Source organism: Cinclus cinclus, chromosome 1 (genome assembly GCF_963662255.1).
Source record: "Cinclus cinclus chromosome 1, bCinCin1.1, whole genome shotgun sequence".
In the NCBI taxonomy this organism is placed as follows: domain Eukaryota; kingdom Metazoa; phylum Chordata; class Aves; order Passeriformes; family Cinclidae; genus Cinclus; species Cinclus cinclus.
In genome coordinates, this window is record NC_085046.1 from 31,202,971 (window position 1) to 31,220,456 (window position 17,486).

The 17,486-nt window shown below is 39.6% G+C and overlaps 1 protein-coding gene across 2 annotated transcripts in view; it reads right to left on the reverse strand.

Moving 5' to 3' along the window:
• The window catches only part of RAPGEF5 (Rap guanine nucleotide exchange factor 5), a 154,288-nt gene that overhangs the window by 70,027 nt on the left and 66,775 nt on the right, over positions 1 to 17,486 (reverse strand). Inside the window, exon 10 of one of the 2 annotated variants that reach the window (XM_062495573.1) lies at positions 15,472 to 15,474. The exons of the other annotated variant lie outside the window; for it this stretch is intronic. Coding sequence (XP_062351557.1) covers positions 15,472 to 15,474 — 3 coding nt within the window. The remainder of the gene's footprint in view (positions 1 to 15,471; positions 15,475 to 17,486) is intronic. 2 annotated transcript variants of the gene reach the window in all.

Genomic DNA, 17,486 nt, shown 5'->3' on the forward strand with positions numbered 1-17,486 from the left:
AGGGAAAGAAAAATGGACTGTGCAGATATACAGAAATTATACTTAAGAATAATCCTAACATCAAACAGGTGAAATTCTAGAAATTACTGGCATATGAGGGGAGATAGATAACAACTTGATTAGCATCTGACAGGGCTGGAACTTGACTTCTCTGGTAGCCCCCATATAGCTTTCACTCAAGAATGGGAACTGCAGAACACAGCTCACTAACATTAGTGGATTAAATTTATTAATGTAGACTAATATTCACCTTGGTAAGGACAAGTGTAAAAAGGCATTACAACCTTTATAATGGAAGCAGAGATAAATAAGGTCTCCTGAAGGAATGGAAGAGAGATGGCAGTAAATATATGACACTGTCAGCCTTATATTGCTCTAATTACCAGTTCTGAACACATACACCTTCTAAGTCAAACAGACAAGACCGATGATGCCTTGTCTACACTAGGTATGTAGAAAAATATTATTTTCAAAAACTCACTTGTCCTCTTACTGTCTCTTAGAGAAACCTTTGTCTCTTGACTTATGTCCATAATACCTCTTGATGCTGCCAGTGCCATCACTCCAATAAAAATAAAAATAAAAACAAATGGAATTTGTATATTAGTCCTATTATAAGCCACAATTCCAAACTAGGAAGGTTAAAACTTGCCTCTTGCTGCCCATTACACCTATGACTATAATGCATATATCTTTTTGTTGAAGTGTTATGCTCAAGGAAGGATGCAGATAATTTTTCAAAAAAGAGTACTCAGCAAAGGTCAGGAGCTGCTCTAACCTCATAAAAGGCTTAAGAAAAAGGTTCTCTAAGAGTGAGAATATTATATAAAGATCAAGCTCATTCTTGAGAACTCCAAAATCAAACTCTCTCAAATGCACTGACATTTTCACAGCAAGACTGAAAAAGCACTGAGTAAAGGAGTAAAAAAATAACGATCCAAAGCTAATGTTTAAAATCAAAACAATTTATTTAACTTCTAGACCAATAGCAGTCATCACAAAGTAGAATTTATATCCTGTGGTTTGGTGGTTATTTTCAACTAAGTTAGACATAATATAGTGATTTCTTTTGAGGAAAGTATGAATCACAATGGCTACAATTTTCTTGGGTTTGGATGACAGTTCTAATTCTCTCCAAAATAGCCTGAAATCACCAGCCTTTTTACTAATGCTTTCTAATGGTTCTTTTTTTCTTGTTAATTAATTCATGAATCTAAACCATTCAAACATAGATAAGCCACTAATCACTCACAGACTTGATAACGGATCCTAAGTAGACAGAAATGTGTAGAGCATGCAATAAAGCTGCCAAAAAAAAAAAAAAAAAGGAGCTAGAAGGAAAAATAAAACTCACTCCTTCTACCTAATAGTAGGAGATGTGATTCTGCATTTATTATTCAGGATAAAATGCTCGCTGATGTCAACAGTAACTATAGAAATGAGAAAAACCAGTCTGCTTCTATATAAAATGTTTTTTTCTAATGTTACATGCACAGGAGCAAATTAAAGGATCCTTTTTTCTCTTTCTTTGTTTTGGTACAATGTTTGTTGTCCACATTTAACAAAAGGAAAACATAAAAGAATAAGGGCAGTGGGAAAGAGCAGGTTAACAATCAACTCTTGTCAGCAATAATTAATTCAGAACTGAAAGTTATAGCACCCAAGAAATAAAGAAATATTTTTGCAGGATTACAACAAAGAAAAAGAAGAAAAATGCTTTCTTGTATACTTATATAAAGAAAATACTATAAAGTTATTAAATAAGTTTCCATGTATTCAAGAAAAGCACACAATACAATTTACAGAAAGATGTACAACACCACATTATGAAGCAACATTATATATTTCTTTATATTTTATGACTTTAATAATCATCTATTAATTTACTTTTATTTTGTGCCTGATGGAATCATGTGCCTACATGCTCTAAATTTATTTCAATAGGAATGTTGGGAGTCTCCTCTCTGCTTTCCTTAGATAATACAGTTGTGCCCAACTTTAGAAGGGAGCTAAGTTAGTTATACCAAGGGCAACTTCAACATTTTTTCAAGTTATGGAATGAAGAAAGCACTGTTACCATGGCAACCAGTAAATCATATTGTATCTGCAATGAGATGTAAGGCATCTTGGGTAAACACTCATCTGCCTCTTGTGTGACCTCCTCCACAGGGAATGGCTCCTTTGTGGATGGAGGAACATGTGCAGAACTGTGGCATAGTCCAGATTTCACTGTCTCTTCTGCAGAAAGTTGACAGAAGTGATCCAGAGCATTATTTTTGCATGCGGAGATTTAACCAGATGGATCATTAGAATAGGAAGAAATACTGGAAAAAAATCAAATATTGAATGTTTTGCTGGGATTTTCCTCAGTCAAGACCATGAAACCTTGCAGTGACAGCGTACCTCAAACTCATGTTGTACCCCCTGCACCAGAAGACCATTCCCAGCAGCACTGGAAAGAAGAGCCTTGCTACCAGCATGGAGTCTGCCAGACGTGCAGCAGCACATCCCGCTGGCGCTGGAGCTGTGGCTGCCTCCAGCCATCTGCTCCACCCTTCTGAGGGATGTTGCCACCTTCAAAACAAGGACATCTGATCTACCTTTAACCAGGCTGCTGCATGTTTTGCCAGGCTCTGATATTATCAGCACCTAACATACCAGCTCTGCCTGACATAGCTTTCCCTTCTCCACATGGTAGGGGACAGCTGTCTTCAGAACAACCCCTCAAACCATGTTGCTCTACCAACAGTCCCATCCATAAAGTCTCAGCCCATCCATCAGCCACTGTACTTCCCTGCAGCCCTTCTCTAGCTCTTCTTCAGCCACTATCACGTCTTCCTAAGGCTCCTTCTCTCCTTCATTAAATTCACCATGAGGAGCAGCATTGACACTAGGTTCCCAAATAATCACCCTTGGGTCACACCCCTTCTCTTTCCTCGAAGTATCTCCTCCTGAGCAAGCTGGTGTTACCTACAGGGAGAGAGTGACACTCCATGGTGTCACTTACCACCTTCTGATATCATACTGTATGTGCAGTGACTTTTTCAGCCAACAAGGCTTCACTGAGGGCTGCAATTGTCCACTGACATGTATCTTCTGATCCCATTCTTTTTCTCTCATCACATCCCATTACTTTCAGACTGCATACTACAGACTACTTAGACACTACCAACACCTATTATGCCACCCAAGGAGTTCTGAAACTCTCACATACCTCTGATCCTGGCTTCCCTTTGCCCATTTCTAGCTTTGATTCCTTCCTGACCATCATAGCTTTAAACAATTTATATAGCTGTCTACAGCTACATCCTTTTTATGTATAACCATGAGACATCTAATGAACTTCTTTCTCATTGTTCAGGAAATTATTTTTATGTCATATCTCATAAATTCATCTTCTCTCATAAGTCCTTCCAGAAATTACTTCTTAAACCTGTTTACCTTGTCATTGCTAGGTTCTTCCTTCCCACATTGCTGGCCATTTGCTATTTGACCTGAACTTTGACAGATAAGGAGATGCTGTGGTTGAAGAAGACACACAGTCTGGAATTTACCATCTATCACAGAGCTTTTGAGTAACAGAAAGATAAAATGAGATGTATGAACAGATGACCAGGTCTTAAGTCCCTAACAGAACCCTGTGGAGAGGGTTACAATATCCAAGTACTCCAGGGAAATAACTAATGATCCTTTCTTCAGTGCAGTCATGTTTCAAGAAGCAATTGCATGAGTTACTAAGTGCTTGAGACTGCCTCGGTAATTGCAATGATTTATTTTATGTATCATCATAACTACAGCACTAGGTCAGGAGGACATGTGCCTTATGGATGCCTTGAATTTTAACACATGCATTGGAGGCAATCAGAAACACAGAGACCACAGTGGGGGGCAGGGGAGTAGGGGAAAGTCTTTAAAATCCTATCTGAAACATTAGGTTTCTGTTAATTTTTTTTATAAAATTAATTATATTTTCAGATGACCCTAAGCCCAAGTTGCTTACATTTTCTTCTGCTCCCCTACAATGCAAGTGATCACAGTCAAATGTCCTTAAAATCTATTAGGAATTTTTTTCCACTGTAAGTAATGAATGTGTAGTTTACAGTGTAATTACCCACTAAGTAAAGACAAAAAATGAAAACATGAACCTGTCTCTGTCTTAAAACTCTGTTCATTCCAGACCCTCCCTGTGTAAAGCATGTTTCTTCACCTACCCTTCATCTGTACTGGAGCATTGGTGCTTGCTAGCAACCAGCAAAGAGGAGGGTGAGACTTGGACTCACGAGCACTTGCATGACATGAGAAGTATGATCTCTACATATAGCTACTCACCTGACCTACCAAAACGTGGCTGCACCAAGGATATTTTGTGAGGACTCATATCCATGGCGCAGGAGGCTATGTTTCTGCAGCTTCAGAAGGGATTTGTTAGCAGCTGTCTGGGCAAGCCCATCCTCTTGACATTACTTAAACTCCTTTCTACAGTCACTTTTCCTTTTAGCTATGTAAGGCTTCACTGGCACAGAAGGACATTTTCAGGATAACGATAAGTTAAAGTGCTGTCATCACCAAAACTTTCAGGCTGTTTGAAAATCTTGAAGACAATTTCTCTCCACCCCCATAAACTTCAAACCATTCCCCTATGATAATTCAAGAAAAAGCACTGCTAACCTTCAGCACTGTTTTTCCAATCACTGTGTTTCAAGGTTAGCAGTGTAAAAACACTGAACCAACCCAGTTCTCAAGGTCAAAATAAAAATGCAGCAATGATATTCCACAGTAACTTTAATTCATTGGTATTCAGGACACATTCTTTCTGAATATCAAATCTCAAAATCATTGCCAATTCATCAGATTTTAAGCTTTAGCTTATTAAACATTAGACTAAGATAAAAATGAGATGGAGGTTTTCATCTGATCTTATTAAAATGTTTCTGTACAGCATGACCTAAGTCTCTAATTATCTGTATCTCTATATTATCTCAATTGTTATTTCAATACAAGCAAATTCGATAACAATGCATTTTAATGGAAAATACTCATATACTAAAATGTGGTAAAGCACTAGAAGTCAAAAAGTTGAATGTCAAGATGCTAAAAATGAAAATGTTTCTCTACATTGTGTCTGCCAGGAAAGCAACAGCTCACACAACATTTGGCAGTGATTTCCCATGATGAAGCAACTCTTTGGTGCTTTCATTTCCATAAAAGCTCTAGTCTATTTAGAGGTAGCTCCTTGCCCTTAACAAGGCAATACAGATAAAGTTCATTAAGTATATTGTCTAAGGTAGGAAAATGAAGAAGTTTTGCTGTAGCAAGCACTTAACCTGTGCATGGGGGGAAAAAAAAGGTAGTAAAATAATTGGAACAAATTATTTCTTACAAAAGCAAAGGTGATATGGACATATTGGTAATGCACACTCTGCTGTGTTCACAAAATTGCCCAAATGAAGAATCTTTGGATGGCATGTATTATTAGACCTTAATCAATATGATTTTTTCAAGCAAGCTGGGCATCCAACTATTTGATGCAGATCTTTTCCACACACAAGAGCACTAGAATACTGGAAAATGCAGCATTAATGAATTACAAGTAAGATTGCAAATGCCTATGACCTTAGAGCTAATTTTGACAAGATAATGGTCAAGCAACTTTTACAGCTTTTTAATACATCTGCTGGAATGCTGAATTTTCATTTCTTCTCACGGCAGGTAAGACGTGAATTTCTACCATACTTAAATGAGTAAGTTGTTGTTTGTTTTACTGTTTTTATTCTTGGGGCATCTTTAATATATATTGAACTTCACAGAGATTAAAAACTAATAGCATTTTAAAACAACAGTTATTGCATGATTTACTGTATATCTTTTGTCTAATGCAAATATTTACTATTTACATGTCACTGCAATGGAAACAGTTCAATTGATTAACCAGTAAAAATATTAGACAGAGCTGGAGAGCATTGCTAAAGCAGCTGAAAAGGAAAATGGTGTGGTGAAACTGTAGCTTTTTTGCCTACAGAGTACAAAACTACATTTTGCTCCAGGGAAGAGCCAGTCATAGCTGCATATACACATATGTGTGTCTGTGTGACAGCTGAGGGTGGGAGAATGAGAACAGACGAGTTACAGGGAGCACACGGCCACCCAGTGCAAGAGCAGAGCAGCTCTGCTCTGAGGGTGGCTGAGGATCCCACACAAATCAGAACACATACCCACAGCTCTGCTGGAAAATTGGAACATGTTCCCCCAGTTCCTGCATGCATTCCTACCAGGAAGTGTCTAAAACGATCCAAGAAAAGCACATTTTAGGGGTCCTTGGAAATGAAAGCTACAGCTCAGGCTCTGAAAAAAAAAATAAATTATAGGGGCCATTTTTAAGAAATTACCTGATTTGAGGACCCCACATTAAAAATCTGCTGCTGTAAACAAGTTTCAGGTGGTTCAGGTGTTCAGACTTAAAAAAGGTATCTGCTTCGACCTATCTATAGTATCACTCAGCCACCCAGTGCACTCTAGCTACTCAAACACCCCTTCTGATGATCAAAACTCAGGTTTTAATCCAAAGAACTGAAAAGGAGGTTGAAACTTTTCAGAATCTGCTAGGCAAGAACCCGATGCAATCTGAAAACAGGAAGAGGAAGAGAAGACTGTCAGAACAGATGGGTCACCAGGAGAAAACATTTTCATTATGTTAAGAACTGAAGCTGTGTGTTTAAATGACTGGTTCACTCTACAGTGTGAAAAGGAGTTCCATAAGTAAGAATCTCTTTGCAAGAGATTCACTTTGCTTTTAGCCAGGTATGCAGTTTGCTTAATGAATAAATATGTACAGCACATGCACGCGTAGGCAGGTGTCTCTACAGAAGGAGAACTGGGGGACCATGAGCACTGCAAGTTCCTTGGTGGAGGAGGATTCTCAAAGAGGATGTCCTTGGTGAAATCCTGAGAAAGTCCCCAGATGCAGGAGGCCATCATCTGCAATATACAGGATGTGATAGCTTCCCAGGGTGGCACTGGGCACTGCTCAAACTCTGTTGGAAAAATCTTGTGATGCCAATGATACAGCCGGTAGGAAAATCTCACCTAGGTTTAATTTACTTCTGTCTCTGTGGGAAATAGGAGTAAAGAACTCATTGCAGATAGAGCTCTGCTTAGATGCCACATTTCATTTACGTAAGTTCATCAAAATCCAAGAATCCTAAAAGAAATCAATACAGCCCAATGATTAGCTCAATACAGGTACTGCATAGAGACTGAGAGATTATTTAGACAGACTGAATTAATGTGTGGATTCTACTAAAAAGATCCAGGTTTCTCACCTGAGGAGACAAAGCCAGAGTGTCAGTACACTTCCAGCTATTTGCCATTCACACGAGGAAGCCCAGGCCTGAATGTGTCTGTTTTTTAGCTCAAAGCCTGAATAACCAGGCTTTGCATATGAGAACTGAAATTCTGGCCACTTCAGTCAGTTCTGATTAGTGTCTTCTCTGACCCTGACCACGTCCAGTCTCAACCTGCTAAATAGGGCCAAGCAGCATATATTACAAACAGCAAATCGATTTAATAGTTGTATTTGTAACCACAGATGTGTTTTAAACATTCCTGTGGTGAATAATCCCCTACTTGCAATATTAAAGTATTTTGTAAAAAGACTTAAATTGATGCTGTATTCATTGGACAAATATTAGTACCTCAAATACAGGAGAGACACTGAGATATTGCAAGCAAATCAAAAAGGTGATGCACTTTTGCATTCTGTGCTTGCCTCCTAAAAAGAGCAAGCTCGTCTTTGCTCCTCCCAGCACCAGACTAAGTAGGAATGCTGCTCCTGATGCAACACACAGGTCTACTCCCTTCACCTCCCAGGGAAAATGGAGATGAAATGAGGGATGGTGTTCCCAGTCCAGCCACTCCAAGTGAGAAAGCAGCATCAGCCAGGCTGGCAGGGGACAGAGCTGATGCACGGCAGCCAACAAAGGCATGTGAGAGCTGCAGGCCCTTCCCTTGACCAAACAGGGCTGTGCAGCTCAGCGTCACCCCCTGTTCAGGGCTTACCCTTGTTCAGAGCCTGGAAATCCATCTAAGATTTGATCTTCAGCAAGCTGTTATAGGAATTACCAGCTACTATTCATGCTCTTCCTGACTTAGGTCATCCTATTATTTTCCTAGTCATCAAAAGAGGCTAAAGTACTTTTTCCTGCAGCCAGCAACTGCTGCTGCTCCCACACGTCACAGCCTTTCCCGCTCGGATGCTCGCATTCCAGGCAGTGACAAAAAGAGCTGGGAACTGCCTGCCACGCAGTATCAGAAAATATATTTGAGAAAGGCTGCAAGGTCATTGCTAATTTCAAACCCTGTTTCATGTTTCCACATGAAACACCTAATTAAAACTTTTCACTGGGTAGTTAAAATGAAATCCGTGCATATGAACTTGAGACCTCATTTTCATGTGCTGTGAATTAGAATACAGGAGGTGCTGCACACAGCAGTAGGAACACTAATCGAGGAAAGAGAGGGGAATACCTGCTTTGATTTACAGGAAGATAGTCAGCAAAAATACCACTAATCGCCTGGGTTTTCATTCCTTTGCTCTTTGAGCTGCCACACAGAACCAAGAAAAATTGGATGCAAGTGGTGTATTAACTGCTACCAAACCAGCCTTCTCCACAGGTGTCCATGTGTCAAGCCCATCTTGCAAAATGCCACCACCTTCCACAGCTACAATGTGACAAAAGCTTTAAACTACAGGCTATATCCTGCTCTCACCAAAAAATATCTATTAACATCAGCAGGGGCTGGATTAAACTTTAAAATGGAGGCACAGTGAGTGGACGGAATGGTCATGGCAAAAGGACATGTTTGGGGGGGAGATTTTAGGGAGGTCTCATGATTAAAATAAATAAATACTGGGGGGAAGAAAAGGACCCCACAAAAAAATAGAGAGTCAAAAAATACAAGTCAAAAATAAAGTCAAAGTGTCCTTACATTCCTGCCATATATGTGGTTTCAACAACTTAAAAGGCAGAAACAGCCACTTTACAGCTGCCACTTTTCCAAAAAGTCCTCAGAGCGGATAGCCTGACTCTGGTCCAGGAGAGGCAGCTGAACGTAAGGAAAAGGCTGTCTATACACTGGCATGCTCCAGGTGGTCTCCAGAGCATACCTGCATGAGCCAATGCCTGCAAATGAAGTCAGTATTTATTGCAGTGAGGTCCTGACACAGGCCTCATCCACTCCAGAGAGCCCTGCCACTGGAATCACACTGATATTAACACAGACTCCAGATCTTAGTACAGAATTTTCTCCAATGCAGTTTCTATTCAAAACAAAGCAAAGTTTGAAATGCGGAAATGTGTTCACTTGTTTAATGACACTCAACGGGTATCTTCTGTGTTACTGGCCCAAATCTTCAATGAAACAGAATGCTTTTCCTGAACTTATTCAGGAGGATAAGAAGAAAAATAAGGGAAAAAAAATGGATACCTGCAGCACTGAATCCTTTTTACACAACTCTGATCTCTACTCTCAGACAACTTCCAGAGACGAAGCTGTGGTAGACAGCCATTGGTTTCTAGCTTATCAAAAAGTTTTCCAGTTATCTTGGGTATTTCTTTTCAGCCAGGTCTAGACTGTGAGCCAAAACAAGGTGTCCTTGATTGGTTTAAATTCCAACAGAAAAGTCTGGTATAACTGTGAATTTCTTAAAAATTCTGCCCCACTGAAAAGTAAAGACAAATTACCACCCCTGAAATTCAGAAGCTGTTTAAAATTTCTGACCTAAGTTTGCATTGTACGTATTTAAAGCATTATCAACTTTTCTTTTTTATCATCTTGAATTTAAGTCAAAAAATTCCCAACTTAACAGAGAGATCCAGACACCTTTGTTATTCAGAGTTCCCAGAAAAAAGGTAGAAGTACCTGTACAGAAGTAGATGGCAGATCCACTGTATTATCAGCGTAACTGGGAATTTATTGATGTCATAAATCAGGAAAATGGAGAAAAGAACATTCAGAATGTCATCAAATGCATTTATCACATGGAGAGAGGGACAATTTAATGTCAGAAAACAAAAGAGCAGATGCTTTGAACTAATAAACTGGTAATTTCTACTTATCCAAAGGGAGAATATGATAAGATTAATTCAGTGTAAGCATTTGGACAGTCTAGAAACATAAGCAGGTTAGTGGTTCAAAATCTGAAGAGAAACACAGAAGCAGGGGACGGTGACAACCTGCAGATTGCAGCTCTCAGAGAGTTTCTCTACTTCTTCGTGTGGATAAACGAAGCAAAGGAGCCACACTTCCAGTCTTAATACCACCAAAACTGTGTAGTCCTGCTGCCGGTGAGAAACAACACTCCTGTCCTCTCTCTGCTCCTGGCTGTTGACTCCCATTCATCAGTCACCCCTTTCTGTGTGCTTGTGTGCCTTCATGAAGCCACTTGGTGAAACGCAGGATCTAGATTAAAATACTGCCAACCAAAAACATGCAAGGACATTTCATTTGACCCAGTCCAGTTTCTGGATTGGGTAAGTAACAAGGCTTTGGGGAATTAAGGAGAGTGGCTTAGCAGCAGAGTAGCTCTCACCAGCACAGGTCATCTCTAACACCATATCTCCTTCTCACCCCATATCCGTGCCCCCATAATGTGGGGGGAGCCAATCCAGTTGGAAAATAACCCCACAAGGAAGGTGTCTTTATTGTATTTTTCAGCTTCATTATTCCCTGTGACATTTCACAAAGCAGTACTACATGGGCCAGCCCAGGGCTGGGGACAAGCTTTTGGGGTGGCACAGACCCTGAAGAGATGCCTGAGGACCCAGAGGCTGCGTAGGGACTGCAAATGTTTGGCCTCACCTTAGCTACGCTCAGGATTTTAAAAAAAGTTCCCCCTGGCCATCAGCATTTCAACCCACTTCCAGCTTCCTTGGAATCCCCAAACCATGTCTCAAGGATCCCAAAGCAATTCCTCAACATTCATTAACCACTGCAGGTTTTATGGCACCCTTCGAGGTCCCACACGTTTAAGACCTCATTTTATACCTGGGTAAACAAAGGTGCAGAAAAGTGATGGGATTTGAAGAAGGTTATTTATTAAATAACTAACAGAGTCAGAAATAAAAATTCAGATTTCTGGTTCCCAGGTTTTAGTCTGCTAAATACCATGTGCCCTTTTTACCCCTTTCAGCACAGGACTTAAGTTATTGTCCCACATGAGTCACCATTCCACTCTAAAGAAAGCCCAGCATGCAAAACGTGTGTGTGGAATTTCCTCCTATACAAAATAAGTATAATGTTACAGAATAAATCAAAGAGGAGAAAATTAGGCTTTCTTCTCTTTTAAACACTAGGATGAGCATCTGGAGGAAAGTATTGTGGGAATATGTAACTTGTCTTAAAGGAAAAGGGTGAGGTTTCTATTCAATGTGTTCCTATACTATGCTCACAGCATATCATGGGAGTACAAGCATGACTCAAGTGTTTTTTTTATAAGGAGAAAGATCACATAATTTTACCACTCTTTTGCACTCCTGGCAAGAGGACATTCTCCTCCAAAACTCTGACCACGTTAAACAGACTCTACAAAGGAATAGTAAGTCCTCTTAAAAGCACATAGTAATTAAAAATAATTCTACTATTATTTTCAAAGTGTTGCAATAGACTGAAACAAGCATGCAGGTGACCCCAGTCCTACATCTGAACAGGAGGATCCTTATGCCTGGCAACCTTTTTCCGTTTTGAAAAGATGCCTGTGCCTGTTCCATACAGGAGAGAAAAAAACAAAAACAAACAAACAAACAAACAACAAAAAAAAAAAAAACCCACAAAAAAAAACTTAGGCCCTGCAGAAGCCTTTTTTTCTTAGAAGTTAAAGAGGTTGGCTTATGAAGAGCAAGTGATCACCTGGAGCTATGCATTCATTCCAGCAGATGAAAAATCGAGCATCTGGAGTAGGACAGTCTCTCCAGAACATGACAGAACAAGATTCCACTCCCTGTTTCCCCAATTCTGACCAGAGACTTGAACTTCAGCTTACCTCCAGAACAAACATGTACCTAACTCTTAATTACTTACTCTTACTCAACAAGAAGGCATATAATGACAATCTCATTGATAGTTTCATTTTTTCTTGGCTTGTAATTGAAGACTAAATCAAAATTGCAAACTATCATCTTGCCCTGGTACAGCTCTCTCTGCTAGTGCTGGCAGGTCCAAGAGGTATAAAGAGAAACAGCGAATTCCTATGCTGACAGGCCAAGTCCATTCATTTAAATGACTTTAGACATCTGTACATCTCATAGCTATTCAAGCCGTGGAAGTTTTTGCAAAACTGTGTTATAGTTGTTATGACCACTTGACCCACAGCTCTGCAAGAGATGCAGAGCAGCTGCCAAGAGTCAAAAGCAGTAAACCTGCCCCCAAGCTACCCGATAGATCCGTCCCAAACAGAGCAGATAAAAGAGAAGTTGTGCTGGTTTAAAAAAGTAATGCACAGATTTCAGTCACTGACTGTATTCAGACGTCATTCAATGTCAATATTTTAAAGAATATGTTTCCATTGGAGCCCTGATTACTGACCATTAATCCAACTACAGTACCTCAGCACAATGCCACATCTTTGTCAAGCTAACCAAAGCTGCAGCTCTGGACATGTCCTGACATTCATTCGTGTCTCCTTGCAGGTGTCCAGCTGGGCACCCTAAAAATACCCCTGGTGTGTCATGGCTGGAATTTCCTTAAAAAATTCCTCGGTCATGAGTAATCTGTACAACCCAAGGCTCTAAATCGTTAATCTTCTGTTGTAAGCCTTTTAACAGCTTCAGCTCAACCACTAACCTGCTTCAATGAGCAAATCATCTGTCTTCCTAATAAGACCACCGATTACAAAAGTTAGTACCCAGCAAATTAACAGAACTGTTCTTCAGTATCTGTTGTCCTTTTGTAAACCTACCTGCCTCATATATCTCTTTCATCTTGAATTAAGTCACTGAATCCATACACTCAAGATGTAAATACTTATATTTTTTTAAACAGTACATAATTCTAACTAATATATATATATATTAATCTGTAAAGGGATTACAGGGTAGATTTAGGAAATGTTTCCCTTCCTACTGATGCAGGGAAGTACTGGAAGAACCTCCTTTGAACATTACTGTCAGTTTATGAACATCTTATTCAGTTGATCTGATTATGAAAATTATATTATAATCTAAATAAGATTCTCTCCATTTGCTGAGGTAAGATGACCTTTTACAATTTTACTTAAACAATGACAGACACGATTTTCTTAATGAGTGCAACACTTCATTGAAATAATAACTGGAAATACTTTGCAAAACATTTTCATTTCTATTATAAAGACATTATTTGAGTTGTAGTTGACTAAAAGGAATTCCAAGAACGATGGTTTGCTTCAAATATGTTCTTGAACGCATCCCAAATGTATGCTGGAGGGGAAAAAAGCTATGATAAATGATTTCAGATGGGTTTACACACATAGCTTGCTTTCTATATTATAATTAATGCTAATAGCAAGCAAACCTCTCCAAAAAGCAGGTTTGCTCTGTAGCTGAATATTTCAATACAGATTTTTCATTTATTTTCTGTCAAAGCAAATTTTTTAAGGAGATGAAATATTTAAATTACATAAAAATACAAATATCCAGTTTCACATTTCCCTAGGCTTATGAGTATGATTTGTATGTAATGACAAAATTAGAACTGCAAGCTTGCATAGTTTTTTTTTTTACGCTACCCCACATTCAATATTAAAATAATTTCTGTGTAATTTAGACAATATTTTCATTTTATTTATTTATCAATACATTGTAGGAATGCAAAAGCACAGGGAGGAAGCTTATCTGCTTATTTAGAAGCTTATTCTATTTGCTTTCTACTCATTAGCAAGGCTGACTTTTAGGAAACCTAACATATACAGTAGGTTCACTGCCTTGATTAAGCACTTTATTCTAACACATTAAGAAGTAAGAGTGGGGGAAAAAAATCACTGTTAGTTTTTGTTTTTCTCTACAAGTCTGTGAGCACCATTACGGTTACAGCATTTTATTTACCAGAGAAGAAGTTGGCACTGTGTGCTACGAAGGAACACCAGTTCCAGTATGTTAATATAACCTGATTACTGTCAGCTTCCAGTGTCAAAATCAATTAAGTAGTTCAGATATAACAGAAACTGAGCACAGAACTTTTAAAATTACGACAGTTTTTCAAATCTCTTTTTTCATTCAGACCATAAATTTGAAATGATAGTATACCAGAAAACTAAAAAAAAAAAAGAAAAAGGAGTATGGACTTTCAGATTTTATACAAATCATCTTACAGATATATATATATATATATATATATATACCCCAAATTTATACCCTTCAGAACACAGCCAGACTAAAGGAATCCCTTCTCCCACACACTAGTTTCAAAGCCAAGCTTTCTTCCAGTGAGCCAGCCAGCTGTCACATATATTCCCTCTTCCAGACCGTCTGCTTTTTCTGAGAAAAAAGAACTATATTTCATCTCCTGAACTAGCAACCCAAACCAATCCATGCTTCACCTGTTCCTTGTGGACCACAAACCTCCAACACCACACCTCAAAGAACACCTTTAGGTACTTTATCTGCCAAAAAACCACTTGTGCATTCACATGTCATCTATCTTCTTTAAGTGATTCATTAACTTTGGTCCTCAAACTCACATGAAGATGGTGACTATTTATTTGAATGACAGGAGAGTTTACCAGTCCTCCTAGTCCACCAGTCTAGCTCCCTATCACCCTCCACACCTCATTCACTGTACAGGAAAGTTATCGGGGTACCAAGTTAGTACCAAATTCTTCAGTTAGGCTGAGAATGTTTTCTTCTTCACAGGAAAGCACAAGAATCATCAAAGCTCAATTATAATAGATTTATATTTGCTGTTAATGCTGGAAACCCGTCTGAGGCTGTACTAATCTGAAGAGACCTGCTTTAGAAGCACAGTGGGTATAACACCAGAGGAGCCCTAACTCCATTTCCCATCACATGCCTTGGACACAGTACATGTAGAGAGGAATTATGCATATACACAATTCTAACTCCATGCTCAAATTGGGGTTTGGGATTTTTTTTCATGCTCCTAGAGGAGAACAAACTAGAGGAGAACTCTGTTTCAGGCAAAATTTCCCATTGGCCATCTTGGAAAGAGCAGCTTAGCTTCCAGGCAGGTTATAGAGCCCCCAGCTTTTAATAGTGACGCTGGCCCAGGCTGACAGAAACACATAGCCCTGCAAGCCAGCAGCATTTCTGCTTCGAGCAGGGCTGCCAGGAGGCCAGCCTGGATAGCAGGGAGAACAGCCTGGCAGGGTGTTCAGGCTTCTCATTTACAGACTGCATGCCATTCCTTTGAGGAAGGCAGATCATCCAAGAAAGCCCAGTTTGAGCTCCCCAGAAGGAAAGCTGGTGAAAGCTTTAGGGATACTTGCTGAGAAATTAGGGTCCTGTGGAAAATGCACAGAGCATCTTAATTTTACTCCTGCACTGAGTGCCCATCACCCTGTGTTACAAAGAAAGCAGTGTAAAATAAGCTATGATTTAAAAAAAAAAAAAAAAAAAAAGAAAAAAAAGAAAGATGGGCATGTTACACATAGTAAGGATACCACACCCTGAACATGTTGTTCCTCTAACATTTACAGTGAGCCCAGGGGACTGGAGAGTAAGCTGATGCCAATGAATCTGCCATCACTTTTGTAGCAGCAGGATGAGATGGGAAGGTCTGAAATCCTGGATCCAAGCAGCGTTCACTACAATTTACTCACTACAATTCAGTCTGCTGCTTTTCTCCTTGGAGAAGAGGGGGTGGATATCTGCCTGGAGCAGCGAACCCTGCCCAGCCAGTCAAATCCTGTCACCTGCACACGCACCGGATCAGCCCTCAGATTACATGGAAGGAAGGGAGGGAGAGGAAGGGATGGAAGATCACAGCTTCCTGAACATATGCAACCCACTGCCCTGCCACAGCAGTGTATGCTTTTTTTTCAGTGAAAGTTAGCTACCTGAGTCAGCTAAACTGAGAAGCTACGACAAGCCTTGCCACGTTCCAGATGCCTTCTTGGTGACTATTCCTAATGAAGTCAGTAGTCTAGCTGGGGGCTTACCAAACACACCCATGACAAGGACTGTAGGTCTCTCTTATATCTGGGCATGGGCTGCCTGGACCCACCCTACAACAACCAGCAAAGTGCAGAACATGGGGAAGAAGCACACCATGATTTATTATTACCAGCACTAGCTGCAAGAGATTCCCCACCCAAAAATAAAAGGCAGGTGAGGAATGACCTGGCCTTCTGCAGTCTCTCAGGTGACATTTCTCTTTACTGTCACCTCTAAAAGCATGTCCTAAAGGTCTAAAGGCAAATCCTTGTCTGAGAGCAGTAATTGCTGTGTTATACTACTCAGGAACGGGTATGAGCAAATTGCTTCAGCTGCTGCTAAACTGAAGTCACTCTTCTCCTGAACAGCAGCAATTGCTAAGTACCATACTTTTCACAAGGAGAAGAAAATCTGAGTGCTGCTTTCCTTGCCATTTTTGGAGCTGTTCTGTAATCTGTGCAGCTAGAGCTGCAGCTGACTCCACGGCACCCTTCACAATGACCAGAGTAGCAGCAAAAATATCCACTGAATTTTTTGAGTATCAGTCCCAACATCCTCCTCTCATCTATGCCCACATATCTGTAATCTTGTTTCCAAATCCTGAAACACAATAGAAAGTGTCCCTGTCTTAAAATCTTTGCTTGAGCACCTAAACTTTTAATTGTGCTTTGTGGATACAGTTTAAAGATATTTAAAAATCCTCCCAGATGTCCATTGCTAGAGGGTCAACTGAGAAACAATTTAATCTTTGTGAATTAGCCTGGCTAATTGCCCTCCTCCCTTCTGCACACCTACTGATACAATTACACATCTAACTACACCAAACCAGACTCTCTACTCTGCCGAGCAGAACAGCATGAAGCTCCAAAAAACACTTCATCATTCTCTTTTCCTGTGTACAGCCTTATTTCAGTAGGAATGAACTTGCAGATGAGCTGAAAAGTATTTATTTTCTAAAGCACAAGTCTTTTTTTCTACTGTCCAGTGAGCAGAAAATGGAATAAATTGTATATACATAATGGCAAGAGACATGAGGACTAGGTGGGTTTTTTGTTGTTTCTTTCAGTTATTATCCTCTGCACCTTTAGATAAATATGCAATCAGAACAGAAATCTTTACTAGGAGAACAAAATTAGGAGACATTGTGCTGTAAGCAAAGCAGTCAAGTTTCAGTGCATTTTCAGTCCAGTTATTAACATCTGAATAAGTGCTTTCAGAAGCATTAAACAAAATGCTGCTTTCTTCAGTGTAACTTTTGATTGAAAACACAATTTAAAAGAAAAAAAAAAACACAAACTGCTGAATTCCCTATCCAGACCATTCTTTTTAATTCATGCTGAAAAG